The sequence below is a fragment of the Furipterus horrens genome, unplaced genomic scaffold (genome assembly GCF_987537825.1).
Source record: "Furipterus horrens unplaced genomic scaffold, mFurHor1.1.pri manual_scaffold_12, whole genome shotgun sequence".
NCBI lineage: Eukaryota > Metazoa > Chordata > Mammalia > Chiroptera > Furipteridae > Furipterus > Furipterus horrens.
The window spans coordinates 6,982,777-7,000,696 of record NW_028327182.1 but is presented as its reverse complement, the minus strand read 5'-3'; the positions used below and the strand labels follow the sequence as shown (position 1 = coordinate 7,000,696).

Sequence of the window (17,920 nt, the reverse complement as noted above, 5' to 3'; positions counted from 1 at the left end):
GTCACGCTTTATGTTCAGTGGCTTTTATTTCTGAAACCCTTTCCTACCACTTCTCGGGAAGGTTTTTCTTCCAGGCTACAATCATTGGACAGAATTGCAGTCTTTAAAGATGGGTTTCATCTGATTCTGGTTGTGCTCTGCCAGACCCCATTTTCTCTTTTCCCTTTTGTCATGCTTCCTCGCTTTCGTTCTAGTTACCATTATGTTTTATGACTCCAGGACGGACTCCCACAAAGCCTTACAAACTGTTTCTCAACTCCTTTCGGCTTAAGCTGCCTCAGACCAACTCCCTTCTTTTTGTAACAAAAAGGCACCCAATTTCCTGCAACTTCCTGCGGTCCTATGGTAACAGACACCCTTTAGTGATTCACCCAACCCGGCGCTGAAATTTAATTACATTATTTCCACCTTTGCCTTATCCGCACCAGGAACTTCCTGAATGCCTTGCATTGTTTTCTTAAATAAACTGTTTCAAGTAAGATTTGATGGACATAAAGAGGCTTGTGTTCAAACGGCGCAAAGTTAGAGCCCTGAGCCAAGTGCCCTAATGGAGGAAACTGGTCACGGTGATCTTGGATTTATTCTCTTTTAGTGTATTAGATTTATCATGAACTTTTTGGCTCAGATAGTCTCGTGTTTGGGTTTTACCTGCAGGCTCTTCTATTTTCAGAGGTTTTTTTTTTTTTTTTTAAGATGGGGTTATTTATCTCTCGTTTCTTCATTCCTGGCCTATGTTTCATGTCTACTTTAGGATTTAAGCTTTACTTAGGTAAAATCTTTTCACTATTATGGCTGTTGAATAGTTAGAAATAAACAGATGTCTGCTTCCCAGAAAATTCTCTCATTCTTGTTATCTGTCACGTTAAATGAACAATGGACAATTCATGGAGTACATTCTACGTGACACACATTTTCCGTGGTGATGTTGAAAGGAATATTGATCTCGTGAGGTGACCTTGCCAAAACACTGAACTTCTTCCTTCTGTTCTTAATATGGTTTGATAAATTATGGGTGTTTGTTTATTTAAGCTTACTCCATTCAAGAGGTTATTTGGAGAATGAGTTAATATTGGTAAACAGCTCGTAGGTTCTTGGATAAGGGATCCAATGGAAGGGCCGTGTGAACATAACAACCCGATTGTTAAACTGTTAAGAAGGTGTGGTTCTGTGACTTTGTTCGGTGGTGCCACAGGCCACTTCGGACCAATGATCTGATGCTTTTGTTATGCTAGCGTGACTTAAAAATCGACCTGATGACCAAGCGTTGGGCAATTGTGTTTTGTTTTGACGGACCAGTACATGAAGTCCCCATCCCTGCTGGTATGCCGTGCGTTCTGGTTGCTCAGCTTTTACCACCTGGCCCCCCAGTCCTTTCGCTGTCTGTTTCACATCCTGGCTGACCCTTGCTTTCCTGCATGACTTGCATTCTGGGTGAGGGGCTCTCCTGGCTGCATGGTTGCACCTCATGCTTCTCTCATGATCCTACTGGGCTGTTAGCGCTTCGTACTGGTGCATCTCCCAAACCAGACCAGGAGCTTCTCGAAGCGGAGGCTAGGTCTTGCTGGTTGTTGGAATCTCTTGCAGCTAGACGCTGCTCTGTGACGTTTACAGCAGGGATGCTCAGTGAGCAGTGTGTGGGACTGCTGGTCTGCATCTGTCCTGGAGTGGAAAGACTTGAGCACGCTTGTGGAGATTTTGGTTAAGTGAATGAGGAGAGGAGGCAGTGAAACATACTGTGTAAGAGTGAGGACCCTACGCTGGCGTGGCTTATGTTGGTTGGGTGTCATCTCACAAAGCAAAAGGTCACTGATTCGATTCCCATTTGGAGCACACTCGTGGGTTGTGAGTTGAGTTCCTGGTTGGGGTGCGTGCGAGAGGCAACCGATCGATGTTTCTTTCTCACATTGATGCTTCTCTCCCTCCCTTCCCTTCTATAAAAATAAATTTTTGAAAAAGTGAGGACCATGATGTTCCTGCCACTTAGAAGAGCACTTGACACATAGTAGGCTCTCAAGAAAAGTTAGTTGAATTAACAGCTTTTTAAAAAAGAAATAATGTTTTAAAATGCTTGTGGTAGGAAAAGTGTTGGTGAGGCCATAGAGCAAGCAGAACTCATACACTTGCTGGCAGGAGCAAAAAATGGTACGATCACGTTGGCAGCCTGTGCTGACAGCATCCGCCTAAGCTGGACACATGACCCAAGAATCCCATCCCTAGGGCTCTACCCAACAGAAATGCATCTATATGTTTACCAAAATACACATGCAATGCTTATAGTAGCATTCTTTGTAGTAGCCTACCCAGATGCCCGTTAACAGTAAACAGATTGGGGTATCTTCACACAGTGGGGGCACTACCCAGACATGAGAATGAACCTCTACAACCATTTGGATAAATCTCAGAATCAGTGTTGAATGAAGAAGCCAGATTCAAAAGGGGTACATCGGGCATGGTTCCCCGTAAGTGCAAGAAAAGGCAGAACCACCCTGAGCTGTCAGAAGTCAGAGGGAGGAGCAGTGATGGCGGGGGCCCAGCGGGGCTCGGGGTACTAATTCTGGTTGCATGGGTGTGTTGGGTTTGTGAGATTTGACCTGTGCATGCAAATTTACTAAAAACTTTAAAAAAAATTTTTTTTTTTTTAAAGAAGAGTAAGGACCCCGGACCCAAGGTTCCTGGGAGTAAACTCCAGATCTGCCACTTATTCGTTATGTAACTTGAAGAAGTGACTTGTCCTTTCTGTGGTCTATGTTCCTCATCTCTAAGTGGGGGAATAAGTACTGTGAGGTGGTTAGGATTAAATGAGCTAGTACATTTCAGCTGTTTAGAACTGCCCAACGCATCGTCAGCACTCAGTAAATGTCAGCTATCACTTTAAGGGCGCTGACCCTTAAGGAGAGTGCATTAGTGTAGCAGTTTATTGCCTTGTCCAGTATATTAAGGTTAGCCGTAGAGAAATGTGTATTGAAATGTTGGAGATCTAGTGGAAAGGATAGTGGTTGTCAGATGCTCGGCTCTCAAGTAGAAGGCAGGCTTGAAAGGGGCGGAACACAAAACCATTGAAAAGAAACAAGGCTTGTGTAATTTCTTCTATTTCTGGTCACCTCAGTCATAGCATTGAGTCACAAATGTACAACAAACTGAAATTGCCAAAGGGCTGGGTATTCTCGAGACCCTTCTCACAAGAACCCCACTCTTTACACATCCTCCCCAACACCTGGTTTGGTTCTATAAAATGTTTTCAGGTAGGCTGCTGAGGATTCTGGGTAAAACGTGGACATGCTTTTAACCTACCCAGGTTCTGTTTGCCATAAGTCCGGCTGTTTATTTTTCCCTCCACATGACCACATGTGCACATCTGTCTCCACACACACAGATTCTTGACGGGTGCTGCCCAGAGCTGGTCTTGCCCTCCCGTGTCTCAGTCAGTGGAGCTTGTCTTCAGAATTTCCAGTCTTGACACAGTCCCTTTGCATTGCCAGTGAACCCAGATTCCGAAAACCTGCCCGTAAACATGTTGTTGTGTTTTCTCTGAGTGTTATGACTCGGTATATCATTTCTCACTTAAAATACAGGCCCAGAACACCCCCAATTATCCACGTGAATGGAGGAGATCAATGGCAGGGATGTTGCTGAACAACAGATTTGTTTTTGAATTAAACTGTGTCATTTTGGGGACATTAGATGTTCCTTTTAAATTATAATTTATTACTTGGCTAATATTATATGAAGTGCTGCTGTGGTTGGTTTCTTAAGTGCCCGTGGATAATTGGCAAGAATTTCATCTCCTGTAGACACACCTGACCACTTTCCACGCAGAGAGGGGAAGAGGCAGAGAAGTTACGAGGCAGGTTTGAGAGGCAGACCTCTGCTCAGACCTTGACCCTCGCCCTTGCTCCTCTGTGGTCCTAGGGAGCTGAACCCACACCCTTACGGTGCACAGGACGATGCTCCTTACGGTGCACAGGACGATGCTCCCACCAACTGAGCCCCCTGGCCAGGGCTAGCCGGTAATCTTTAAAAGAAGGCAAACCAATGAACTTCAACGTTAAGATGTGTACATTGATAATAAATAGGTGTACTTTCTCAATTAAAAAAAAACAGTTTTACTTATTAAGGTAATCGGAATATTTATTTTGGCTCCTGCCCTTCATGATTAAAACGAGGAGTAGGATAATATGTTTGGGAAAAAAAACACTGTCCTGAATGTCACAAGACCCGGCTCCTAGTTCAGTGACTTTCAGCAAGGTCATGTCACTTCTCTGGGCATCTCAAAAGGATGAGTTTTTTTTGTTTTGTTTTTTTTTTGTTTTTCATTTACTAGTTTTTGTTTGTTTTTAGAGGAGCTGATACTCTCCTTTTTTCAAGTCCAGTATGTTCTGATTTTAATTACTGAGCTCACTTTTTTTGTTTTTTTGGTGCTGGGTGAAAAGATAGCCCAAGGGAATTTAGAAAAAATTCCATACCTTTGAGCTCTTAAGCCACTGAGAACGTTATGAGCCAGGGAGAGAGAACACAGCTTTCTGCAATGATGACTGAAAATACAGTGCCTTGATTGTATTTTTTTTATATTAATGCCGTCTTGTACTCAGCTAAGGAAGAAGGAGGGACAGCTCAGAGCTCAGGGTGTGGATCCCGGTTATGGGTTTTAAATCCTGGTTCTCCCATTTACTTAGCTAAGATATGGGGCAAGTCATTTATTAATCTCCCTGAACTTCAGTTTCCTCATTGGTAAAACCCATCTTTCAGAATTGCAGTGAAGACTGAAGAGAATAATCTGTGTTAAAAAAAAAACTCTTGGCATAAAAAAACCCCCTAGTACTGTGAGTTGACAGTAACAGTACTTCTTGTCACTGTGGGCATTTACCTGAACCACGTCCACATAGATTTGGAACAACAGGTAGTGTTTACTTTGGAGGGAAAAGGAAAAAAAGCTCTTCTGATTCTATTGTTACGTTACATCATACTTTACTGTAATTATTTCCTTAATGTCTAACTATTCCCACTAGACTATAAGATCCTTGACAAAGGAGCTATGTGTGTTTCATCCACCCCAAAACAAACGGTTAGCACATTACCCGGTCACTGCTATGGGAGGGACCAGATGGGGCTCAACACCTCCCTGTGGATCGCCGATCAGGAGGTAATGGGTTTGGGTGCAAGGAAGAGAGAAATAGGAGGGGAAGATAAAGCATAGGTGTTCCTCAACCCATTCGCTGAGGATCTCTGTGAGGGTGACCGGGCTGAAATAGGAGAAGTCTGTGCGGCAGCAGAATGAAGGCCACCAAAGGCAGTGCTAGTTCTAGTTCTCTCAACGTGCAATGAGAGATGTGAGCAACAGCCCGGGGCCCCAGGCTCAGCCAGGCGGGTGAGAAGAACTTTACCCAATGGGTCAGAGGCCATTTTTATGCCTTTGATCTTTATGGTTCTTTGGGGGCAGAAATTTTAAGTGAATTATCTGTGTTTTAATGTCTCTGTATTCAAGTACATTTCCCCCCTATTACTCATGTACTATCAGCTGAGCAGAGTATCTGAAAGATGCTCCGAAACACGAAGTTCCCTTCTCAACCTTATGATCGTGGATCTGTCTGGTGTTGAGCAGATGCATAGCCTTTCAGAAAAATGAAGACATTTTGGCAATTGTAACAGCTCATGAAAGAGGCCACACAATGAGGGGGAAGCTGGTCTAGGGCCAGGAGGATATTGTTAACAAAAGAAAGACCTGCGACAGATGGCCTGAAATTTGGATAGTCTCCAAATGTGTTTGTTGAAGTCAGCTTCTTAGCATTAGCACAGATGAAGAAAGACTTCCAGGCAGCGACAGTTTCCCAGTCAGTGTGAAGGAGGTGTGCTCCCAGACTAATCTGAGTGGATATTACAATATATTGTTGTCTCTCAACCCTGTCTTTCAGTAATGGAAGTCCATTTTTGCCAGATCACGCACACTGATAGGTGTGAATTCAAGTAACTGTTGAGTAAGTCTGCTATACCTGTCTTTTAACAGATTGAAGAGAAAAAGGCTGAAAGAGAAAGAACCAAGTCACAAAAGCCCTCACAGTGCAATTGTTAAAAATTACTGGTATAGACGTGGAGTCTCTTAAAGACTTCAGCTCTGAACAGGTACTGCTATTGATTAGATGTTTGTCTTCAACAAAAATCACACAGAATTCAAATGAAAATTATCTTTTCCTTGGAACAGAGTCTGTATTTAGTGACTTAAAGAAAATTGAAATATATTTAAAACAGGAATAAGTAAACCAATTTTAATATAAGCCAAACTCATGATTCTTAAATCTCTTCAGAATGTTTCAAGATGCTTAAATACATACAAAGACATAATTGCTGATGGTTGAGCTACCTGAGTAATCTGTCCTCTGATTTGTAACAACACTATGTACCTGTTTGCATGCTCTTTTGAATTCATAGTCCTGAGCGGTGGTGTATAATTTCTGTCACTGTCACTTCCAACTGACCACTAGTAATAGTTATAGACTTATTTTTTATCAGCCATGGTACCTGGTACTGGCATCCTATTGTAGAAAGCTAAAGAGTTTAAGAGAAATCTCAGACTGTTTCTTCCAGGGGTATTTCAACTACGTTTCAGGAGAGAAGACAGCCTATACTCTGAGGTTGGCGGGGACAGAGAAAAGTAGAAAGTATCATTCAATCGTAATCTTACAATAATGTTCAAGTAGAAATTTTGTGCTCCTTCCTTTCGTTGTATTTGCAGCAAAAGGAAGAGGATGGATAGATCTGACATTGGCTTCCTATAGGCCTTTTGGCAGCTTGGCACGCGGCTTGTTTTCTTTGCACAATCTTGTTCAAACAGCATAAAAGCAGGGCCGATGTGGAAATCCAGGACATCCTTTGTAGATGTATAGCATATTCCGTGAAGGCACCTTTTATAACACTGCCAATTCAACACTCTTGGTCGGGCCAGCTCGCTTCTTTTTCACCTGTGCGCCTCTCTCTTCAGCCCTCTTTGGCCTGTTGGTTTTGTGCAGACTGAAGGTGTTTCTCTCACTTAGACTGCCCTTCTGTGTCTGCTGCTGCCTCTGACGGTGGCAGCTGAAGTGTCTCGGTTCCCGGAGCCTCATCGGGGGCTCCAGTGCAGGAGGTGCTTACAGCTGCTCCTTGCTTCAGCCGTCACCTTCAGTTCCCAGAAAAAGCAACACAGGAGTGAGAAAAGGAGGGACCACAGGGCAGCATGTATTGTGTACATCAGTCCCTCCCGATTGCAAATGCAGGCCTTGAAATCGCCTCTGTAGTCATATCTGAAACAGGCAATAGTCCCATTTTCTGTACGTGTTGCTTCCCGCTCCCACCAGCTGGTGGCCAGGGTCATGGCATGAAGAACAGATGAGGAAAAGCTCAGGACAGGCACAGGCCAGCGGCCACCAACATCATCGTGTGACCTTGACACCGATCCTGGCCCTGGCCCTGCCCCTGCATGTAGTTCAGGGGCTTGGGCTGGGGAGGCAGCCAACCTTGGCAAGTCTTTTTCACTTCCTGTTTCTCTTTCTCGGCTCCTCGGTGAATTCTGTATGATAAGAGCCTTCTAACTGTGACTTCATTTTACAATGACAAGTGCCCTTTGGTAGGGAATGACAGCCATCATTTTTTTCCCCTTACAGTGGCAGTCTGGGGGCTAAAAAACGTTTGACAACCTCTTCTTTTTAAAAAATACTATCCTTTCAGAATAGGATAGGCAGACAGGAGGAGAAACAGCCCCGGAGACTGGGGTATACGTTTCTCATTCCTTATTTCTTTCTCTGGGCAGATGCTCCTCCCCCAAGAGGAGATTTCCGGTAGCCCTTCCTTGTGATTGCCACTTTGGTTCTGAGTGGCATTATGTGCACCTGTGTGTGGTGAGCTGCCCAAAGCGGCGACTGTCTTTTTATCTTTGCGTCTATTCCAGTCATCAGCAGAGCTGGACTGCCATCTAGGAGATGCGTAATAGCAGTCTATCAGGAAATGGTAGTTATTTTTTATTCATCTTCCACTGGGTTGTAGTGATAAGCAGGATGATGCTGTATGTCACTGACCTTTTATGGCCACTATTGAGGAGGAGGGAAGACTTTTTTTCCCCCCTCTAATCTCCTACATTCTCCACTGGGGTCCGATAAATAAAACTGACAAAAGACATTAATAAGAGAAAAATAAACAGGCACTTATTAATGTGTGACTTACACATGCACAGTGATGAGTAACTCGAAGGGGTGGTAAGAATTTGGGCTTATATAGAATCTTAACAGAATAATAAGTTTGTAGAGAAGTGATAATACCAAGGGAAAGGACTTCAAGTTTCTAGGGTGGCCAATTATGGGAAGGCAGATATATGGGGGAACTAATAGAAAATGAGCGCTAGTCAAGTTCCTTACGTGGATCCTCTGGTGATTAACTTGTCCTTCTTGGTAGAGAAGGGAGGGGGGACACCTTTATATACTTATCTCCTGCTCTTAGGCAAATAGGGGAGGGCAGAGAGCTTTTCTTGTATCTGCTGCCTTTTCTCAATTGCCTTCAGCTCAAAATAATCCTGATGCTAACGTGGCATGTTTGGGGGTGGCGTATTTTGCCCCGCTTCAGTACCTTGCGCATGATTTGTACATAGCAGGAACTTAATAAATGTTTAATGAATTGAGCTAAAGTGAAAGCAAAGGCAGCCTTCCCTTTTCTAACTGGAGTGCAGAAGAAAGATGCTGTGTAAGCCTGCTTCACTGCTTCACTTCTCCTTGGCCTGCAGGGCCGCCTTCGTTTTCCTCTTGGGATGCTGGGGATATGTAATCAAGCGATGGCTATAAAAACACTACGAGAAAATTTTAAAGCATTATACGATACAAGGTGTTATTACTTCCTGTACAAGCTCTAATAGCAAAAATAGAATTAGCATTCAGTGAATGTTGGCGAGTAGTGTTCAGTACAGTTGACCCCGCCCCCCCTTAATAAGTAAGCTGTTATACTTCTGTAATACTTCTTCCCAGGTATGAATTAGGAGCTGCTCTGTTCATTGGATGGTCGGGAGCCTCCCTCTGCATAATTGGTGGTGTCATATTTTGCTTTTCAATATCTGACAACAACAAAACACCCAGGTATGGAAAAAAAATAAAAAAGATCTGTTAAAAAGTACAGTACTGTTCTCAGTTACTACTTCTGGGACAAATTAGAGTTCCTGATTCTTAGAAATTTCAAATACCCAGAATCGGGAAAGGTTAGGAATATGGAACAAACCTAATGTTAAACACAGTAAATACTATGTTGAATAGAAGATAGTTCATTATAATTCATTTAGAAAAACGCTCAACATTCTTACATCCCAAAGCTATTTCTGGAAGTAGAAATATGGATCTGACTACTGGGACATTCTTCCCTTTGGCCTCATTGTAATTTTCACATAGAAATTGCTGATGAGGGTCACTGTGGTCTTCTGGCTTCCAAGAAGATGAGCTTAAATAATAGTTTTTAAGGAGAATCACTGAACAAATGAAAAAGCCACGGGTTTGTTCTGCAGAGTCTTTGTCACACCAGCGGTTCAGAAAAGACGTTGAAATATTTCTTGGGAAGAACGCTAACTGAAAGTAACCGGGGAGACGTCATCTGAGCTGTGACAGAAATAGGGGGACGTGGTTTCTCCCCATGTTTGTCTGCGCTCCGTGTAAAGCAGAATCAGCTGAGCTGTGTTTTTGCCTTTCCAGGATGGGCTACGCCTACAACGGGGCCACACCTGCCATGTCTTCCCGGACGAAGTATCACGGCGGCGGCGACGTGAAAACCTCAAACCCTTCCAAACAGTTTGACAAGAATGCTTACGTCTGACAGGAGCCCGGTGCGGGCCGTGTCCTGAGTTTGTTACAACGGCGAGCCATTCACAGAATGATCCCAGCGAGGCCCTCCTGTGATTAACACTCAAACTATTTTTAAAACGCGAATTTGGAGGAATTGTTGATTGTATGGATGTAAATGTTCTTACATAGTTATATACTAATCATTTTCTGTAAAAAAATAAAGAGGTTATTTCCAGGATTGGTATATATTTTATACATTTATTGCACATGTATTTGGCACTGAAAGTGGTCAAGGAGTACAGTATTCTCTCACTTACCGTGGGTATCATGTTCTAGACCCCCCGCGATCGGTGAAAATCCGCAAAGTAGGAACCTTGCATTTATTGTTGCATGGGCAACAGCAGACCCTCCATATCACCCTGCCCAGGCTCTGTAGCTTCAGCTTCGCTGAAGAGGACACTCCAGCGTCATCGTAAGAGGTCGATTCAACACGGGAGGAGACAGATACCGTGTCACTCCCGAGTCGGACTGCACAGCCATTCTCGGCGGTGCAGATAGACTCTTAAGAAGCTACACCATCGTCTCTCGGGACGGACGGCTGCTGCCGCCGCCGCCGACATTTATTTTAGTATTGATATATATTTTAAGGCTTTATAAAGCTTTCCCCATTCGCAGTCCCTTATTAACCCTTTCCACTCCCTTATTAACCTTTTCCACATTTATAAACACTACTTATGTTCTTAAACATATTCTACACTCTTAAACCTATGTAACTTTAACAACATACGTATACAGTACCGCAAAGTCCCGCAATATAGTGAAAAATCCGCAATAAGTAATTAAATATAATATTTTAAAACATCAAAACATCCCGCGATACAGTGAGGCCGCAGTAAGCGAACTGTGATATAGAGAGGGACTATGTATTTTGTAGTCTTACTCATATGTTGCAGTCTTTGTCCCCATTCCTTATGGCTCTTTCTTCATCGATTTAACAGAAAGTGTATAAGGAATGGTGTCTTGTACACAGCATGGGGGCGATGCGAGACTATTCCTCAAAAGGTGCTGGGGTTGAACGGACACCTTCCTGGGGGCATGTAGTGACTCAGACCTGCCAGCATCAGTGTAATTCACAGAGACTGCCCAAAGGAGGCTACTGTGGCCGAGACATGGCCCAGTCCCTGGCTCGCCCGCCGGGAGTAGCTGCTTAAGCCTCTCTGATACAGAAGGCCGATTCTGGGGCGGAGTAGCAGCAATAGCTGAGCTAGAACCGCTGATCATGGTCATGGCTGACTTCGAAGCCAGCACAGGAAGTCCTGGAGCCTGTTTGCACCTGATTCTCACAGCCGACAGGCCAAGTTCTGATGGGTATTGGAGAGACCAGTTTTCAGATATGTAAGTTGCTGCATTGACCTTTGAACAAAGGTCATGCTTGGCACTGTTCTGAACACTTTTCACTCCCCAACTCACCGCATCCTCACAGCGGCCCTCTCGGGTGGGTAGAATTCTGAGTGCGGAGGGGAGTGAATGAAAGCAGAGTGTAAGTCACTTGCCACAGCGAGTGACAGAACGTGGACTTGGCACTGAGGCAGTCTAGGGTAAAATGTATAGTTTCAAGCTTTGGGTAAGGGCAGCGTCTGTTAGTCCTGAGCAAGACACTTCACGATGTTAATCACAGCCTGGGTAAGAGTAACATTTTCCTCAAGCGTGAAAGGCTTACAAGGGACAATCACATTGTTGGGAGGCGCTCAGTGGCAAGAAAAGAAACGTTTGTTAGCCCCCAAAATTACACACACACACACACATTCCAGATCATAATACTTGGAAGTCCATCTTTTCCAGGGATACAAATGAACATTTCAGAGCTGTCCTGGTGGAGATACTGGTTAGATTGTGCTGAGCTATTCTAGGGAGGAATTCAGGGAGAAAAGGGAGTAAAAAAGACAGAAAAGCTCTGCCCGTAACCAGGGACATCATGATAGCTGTGCCTCAGGGAGAGGAAATAAAGGTGACGGTCCAAAGAAAAGTGAAGAGACCCCATCTAGCAGGATGAAGTGAGAGGACTAGACAGGTGAGTTCAGGGACTGGCTTTTACAGCGCAGGTGTAGCGACTTAATTTAAATGTTGTCTGGACTTAGCTGAGTTCCTCACATTCCCTCAGCCCTCTTTGTGGCCGACGCAGAACATGGAGCCGACCTCTGGTTTTAAGCCTGCTCTTATCACTTTCTGGTTGTATGGCCTCTGGCCAGTTACTGAGTAACTCCAGTTTCTCACATCTTCAGGGTGAGGATTACAATAAGAGCTACATCTCAAAGTTGATCTAAGTGAAATAACACACATTAAACAAATTTCATCTAATTAAATGAATGATGCATGTTAAAAAACAACAAACCCAACTAGCTATATACCTGTTGACTGAACACAGTGTCCTGTGTGCCTTCTTGGGCAGTGTGTTTTTGTAGGTTGCTTATCTCTGTCTTACTGTATGAACGTTTGGAGTTGGCTTTCATTAAAACTACAAACTTATATGTGAAGTGTGTACATGTGCATAGAAGGGTCCCCATGGGAAGTTTTGTAAAGGATGCCAGTGGACTACATGTAAAAAGGAAGGGAGGAGGGGGGATAGACACAAATTATGAGAACTTTAAATCAAGATGTTTTATGGCATAGCCAACAAGGCAAGCTTAAATCCCTTAGAAAGATTAAGTTCAACTCAGAAATCATTTCTAGTAACTCAGTCACAATGATGGAATGGAGAGTGTCACTTCAAAGACTGACAAAATGAAAAGCCATCCAAAATGCAGCAACCATTTAGTTAAAACGTTACTTTCTGGCTCTACTTCCGACCAAGATGGAGACGTAGACAGACACACTGCGTCTCCCTCCACAACCAAGAAGGAATACAACTACTTCAAAACTAGAGACAAGCAGAAGTTCCAGAAAATCGCGCTGCATGGAAGTCCAGCAAACAAAGTTATAAAGAAGAAATACTCACCCAGACAGGTAGGAGGGGTGGAATCTGGGTGGAGAGGACGCGGTGTGGTGGCGGTGGTGGCGGCAGCAGCAGCAGCCTGGCAGGAAGTGCAGTTACATGGTTTAAAAAGTCAGGAGGGACACCTGGGGAGCGCTCCCAGCTCCTGACCAGACCATGCAGCTCATAGTCCCAGCGCTGGGGAAAATCAAGCCTCATTGCTTCTGACTGTGTAGACCAGTGGGGGTTGGGGCAGAGGCAGAAACTGCTAGTTTTTCAGCAGAGTCCGCTTGTTTAAAGGGCCCCCCCATGGTCCTAGAGCGTTCACAGACCCACTTACTCTAGGAACGATGGCCAGGGCAGCAGCTAGAGGGGCGCCAGTCTGGTGCGGAAGTGGGAGAAGTGCCTGGAAAAGGGGCGAGTGCTGGGCAGGCGGCATTGCTCCCTCTCAGACCCCTCCCCCACATGCAGCGCCACAACGTGGTGAAATGGGTTGCCCTGTACTGACAAATACCTAGGGCTCTGCCCCTCACAACGTAACAGGTGTAGCAACTCTACCTAAGACACAGAGGGAAACAAACACAGGAGCCTGTCAAGATGAGGAGACAGAGAAGTATGGCCCAAAAGGGGGAACGGATCAAGGTTCCAGTGGGAGAACTAAGCGACGAAGAGATAGCCAACCTTAGAGACGCAGTTCAAAACATTGGTGATAAAGATGCTCATAGACTTGGCAGATATGCTTGAGTACGGCAAATGCATAGGGAAGAAGTGAAGGATATGCTAAACGAAACAAAGGAAAATCCACACAAAACCAATGGCGAAGGGAAGGAAACCAGGGTTCAAATCAATGATTTGGATTATAAGGAAGAAAAAAACAGTCAACCAATGCAGAATGAGGAAACAAGAATTGAAAAAAATGAGGAGGCTTAAGAACCTCTGGGACAACTTTAAATGTGTCAACATCCAAATTGTAGGGGTGCCAGAAGAAGAAGAGGAAGAGCAAGAAACCAAAAGCTTATGTGAAAAAATAATGAAGGAAAACTCCCCATATTTGGCAAAGGAAATAGATACACGAGTCCAGGAAACACAGAGAGTCCCAAACAAGCTAGACCCAAGTAGGACCACACCAAGACACATCATCATTAAAATGCCAAAGGTGAAAGATAGAGAATCTTAAAAGCATCAAGAGAAAAGCAGAGAGTTAAATACAAAGGGTGTCTATAAGATTATCAGCTTATTTCTCAAAAGAAACTTTGCAGGCAGGAAGGGACTGGAAACAAATATTCAATGTGATGAAAATCAAGGACCTACAACCAAGACTACTGTATCCAGCAAAGCTATCATTTAGAATGGAAGGGCAAATAAAGTGCTTCCCAGACAAGGTAAAGCCAAAGAAGTTCATCATCACCAAACCCTTATTATATGAAATGTTAAAGGGGCTTATTTAAGAAAAAGATCAAAATTATGAGCAATAAAATGACAACAAACTCAGAACTATAAAAAAATTAATCTGAAAAATAAAAACAAAACCCAACTAAGCAAATCAGAACAGGAACAGAATCCTAGGTATGGGGATCACTTGCAGGGTTATTAGCTGGGAAGGGGGGAGGGGGAGAAATGGGGATATTGTGCAGGGTTTAAAAAGCATAATTGGCTGGTACAAAATAGGGTGGAGTTAAGAATAATACAGGAAAGGGTGAAGCCAAAGAACTTATATGCACGACCCATGGACATGAACCAAGGGGGGTGGGATTGTTGGAGGGAAGGGGGGTGCTGGGCAGAGGGCAAAGGGGAAAATAAATTGTGACTACTATAACAACACAATATACTTTAAAAAAATAAAGTGTTACTTTCTGGGGAACCGAGTACAGATAGTACCACAAAGTATTAATAAACGCAAAATATGAACTTTCTGACCATTGACGATGCCATGCTTAAGAATAGAGCTAACCTAGGTTTTGAGGTATTTCATAATACGGCCTGGGCATTTTTAAAAAGGGGGAGGGACTCCGTACACATATGAATTCAGGAATGACTCAATCTTTAATCTTTTCATACTTTTACAATTAAAATAGTGACTTTAAAAAATTTTTTGAGCAAGGTAAGGTTTATTGACCGAGAAGCCTAGCTCTAGAAGATGGGAGAACTAATTCTCAAATCCTCAAATCGCTCTTAAGAGCACCTGGAATTTAGGCATATTTTATTGTGAAGGGAGGGGGGAGGGGCAAGGCAAGGGGTGGGTGCTGGCTGGACCTCCAGATTAAAGGCTCAGAGCTTTCCTTTGCTGGAGTGAAGGCAGGCCCTGAAAACCTGACAGAGTCCTCTGGTCTGTGGTCCAAATGCCCCTGATGATGTCACCAGGTGCTCAGTGGGCTCTGCGTGGTTTTACATAACATGAGCTGTTAGGATTTCTCCAACATTTACACTGTGTCGTCTAGCTACAGTGCGCAGTTGCCAGGCTCAGGGAAAAAGTTAAGTTTTTCTCATTAACTCCAGGGCAAAGGAAGGGACGAAAATGAAACGCTAGATCAGAGGGCTGCAGCCAGACTTTCCCTGGAAAAATTCAGGCTCCTGTCCAGTCCACAGGTGAAAAAAAAATTTAAAGACAGGTAACTGAACTATAATATCCACAATTACGGTTTCCATTGAAACATTTTTTCTCTCTCTAAAGCAGCTCTTGTTTTATCAGAGAGAGCCAAGTTAGGAGTGCTTCATTGCATAAGTCTCGTTTCAATAAATTTGGTCTGTTATGTGCAAGAGTACAAGAATAGCAATTGATTATATAGGCTGTTTTAAATCTGCTTTGCTGGGATTTCATAAGGAATCTCCAGATTGAATCTTAATTAGCCTCAGGGCTGCTCGAAGCCAAGCCACATAATTGCCGTCGGCATTTGCCTGCAATACCTGTAAGACTCAGGTAAATTCTTCAGGTTCTCTAGGTCCCCCCAAAGGTCTTCAGGTTCTTCCTTTGCCACCTCCCAGGAGAACAACCTTCATTCCTCGCCTGGAAAGACAGCTGTGAACCATGTAAGTGAGAAATGTACCAAGTGTTTTTCCCAAGAAGCTTTGTCAGCCTCCAAAGTCAAGAATTCCTTAGCACCTTCTGGAGACATCCGGAGTCTATGCATTTCTCTTTTCTTTTGCAAATACAAGCAAAAGTTTACTTAGGAAGCTACCGCTGTAGAAGAATTGAGCTGTGGAAGGAGTGGCCAGCTGGGCGGTGTGGGCATTCCAGTCAAAGCCTTATCAAGAGTCTCCAATTTGTGTCCTATTATCAGCAAAACAGATTCATATCGAACTTCATGAAAAACCACCATATTTCCATGAACATAATGACACCCATTCAGAGTCTCCATGCATCTTGAGGGATCAGGGAGGAAGAAAAATATAAATGTTTCAATATTGCTAACAAAGGTGTAATTTACTAAACTCTCTAAGGAAAAAAAGGGGAGAGGGTCCTTATATCTCACAGACAGCTGACTGAAATCCAAAGATGTTTCCTTACTCCAAATGTGACACGTGGCATGATGCAGGTGGAGTGGGGGCCAGTCCATCGGGAACACTAGCTCCTGTCCGGCCTCCTGTTTGTTACAGGCCCAAGGTCCTCATGCCCAAAGCTTCAAAAGAGACCAACACTCAACAGATAAGAGTTTGGAGCAGGGTAGGTTTATTGATCAACAAGACCTAGTTCGAGAAGGTGGAAGAACTAATTCTCGAATCCATCTTAAAAAGAGCTACATCTTATTCATAAGACATCCCAGGCAAGGGTTATGCTGCAGAAATGGTACTTCTAAAATAATTGTTTTATAACAACATGCTTACAATGGCTCAAAGCTGCATATGGTAAAGATACTTCTGGAAAATGTATTTAACATGGGCCTAGCTATATTTTTGTAGTTCTAAACTTCTATATGAAAAATAACCAATCTACCCTTAAGATTTCACTGACTCCACTAATAGAATTTTATGATAAAACACTTCCAATGTTATAACAAACATAAGAAAGATGTAAAGTTTTAACTCAGACCCAACACCTGCTATAATTAAAATTTTTCACTTAAAAAGTAGTTGGAAAAAAATACGCTGAAACACCTTGAGGAAAAAACACTGCATGACGCTATTTTTAAGCAGCTTTATATTCTTCAGAATTCTGTTGCTACCCTGTTTTTCAGGGCTGTATTTGGTGCCAGTAAAGAGACCCTCGTTTGAGCTGGCTTCCTAGTTGTTGTGGGAAATGCTGTAAGGCAGGAGCGTTTGCATGGTGTTGGCAAGTCCCTGACAGTCCGCGACACTGAACTACTCTTGGCACCGGATCTTCTGACGTGTGGGGCTGCAGTTACACGTCTGACGAGTCACTCCAGTCAGTCACCGTCACTAAACTGCTCTTCAGTGTGCTTGGCTCATCCTGAAGGCCTGCAGAGGGAGGGGTAGAGAGAGGAGGAAGAGGAGGCCCCGTGATTAAATAAGCACATGTAAAAACCTGCCACTTCACCCCCACCTCCCCCAGCTGTGCAGGGGCTCCACGGCAGTGCAACCACGAAGTGGCCCCGTCTCTAGGGTGCTCTCCGGGTCCCTTGCATGTGCCCTGCACCGCTCCTTCCCTGCGTCCAGCGCAGGGTTGGGAGGGTGCAGCCCTGTTACTGACTCTGAGTGAGCAGGTGGTAAAGAAAGCAGAGTCACATGAACAAGCCAGCTAGTCCTCGAGGACGCCTGCATGATGGTGCTGCAGTTGCCTGCGTTCCCCAACGGACAGGATTTGGGACGGGAAGGAACTCTGGGCACAGCCTAGGATCGGGCTGGCCTGGCAGAGGGGGGCAGGTTTATTCTTCGGTTGCTCTAGAGGGAACAGGCTCTGAGGCAGAAGCCTGCCATTCTTCCGGAATTGTGTAGCTTTTGTATTATAGGTTGTTTTAGTTTGTAAACTAGCCCTACAGAAGGAAGATAACTAAAAACTAACGGGGAAATGATAGGAGGACCCAGGTATTTAGAGCTTAGCATTAATTGATAGGCTTACGTGATTAAAGCTGTTAACTAAAGAGTTAGAGAGCTTAGTCTTAATTGATAGGCCTAAGTGACTAGTTCTTGGGGGAAGCTGTTATTCCAAAATTGTGAAGCTTTTGAATAAAGATTCGTTTCCCTTAACACCAAAAAAAAAAAAAAAAAAGAAAAG

General features: G+C 43.9%; 2 protein-coding genes across 3 annotated transcripts in view; one reads left to right on the top strand and one right to left on the bottom strand.

Annotated features, from left to right (window-relative positions):
• CLDN10 (claudin 10) overlaps positions 1 to 9,984 on the top strand; it is an 83,589-nt gene extending 73,605 nt beyond the window's left edge. For both annotated transcript variants that reach the window (XM_090258517.1, XM_090258518.1), the window contains exons 4-5: positions 8,979 to 9,086; positions 9,690 to 9,984. In XM_090258517.1, coding sequence (XP_090114643.1) covers positions 8,979 to 9,086; positions 9,690 to 9,810 — 229 coding nt within the window. In that variant the 3' untranslated portion in view covers positions 9,811 to 9,984. The remainder of the gene's footprint in view (positions 1 to 8,978; positions 9,087 to 9,689) is intronic.
• A 6,435-nt stretch (positions 9,985 to 16,419) lies between these two features.
• DZIP1 (DAZ interacting zinc finger protein 1) overlaps positions 16,420 to 17,920 on the bottom strand; it is a 52,350-nt gene continuing 50,849 nt past the window's right edge. Inside the window, exon 21 of the mRNA XM_090258824.1 lies at positions 16,420 to 17,163. Within this exon, the coding sequence (XP_090114950.1) occupies positions 17,087 to 17,163 (77 nt within the window). The 3' untranslated portion in view covers positions 16,420 to 17,086. The remainder of the gene's footprint in view (positions 17,164 to 17,920) is intronic.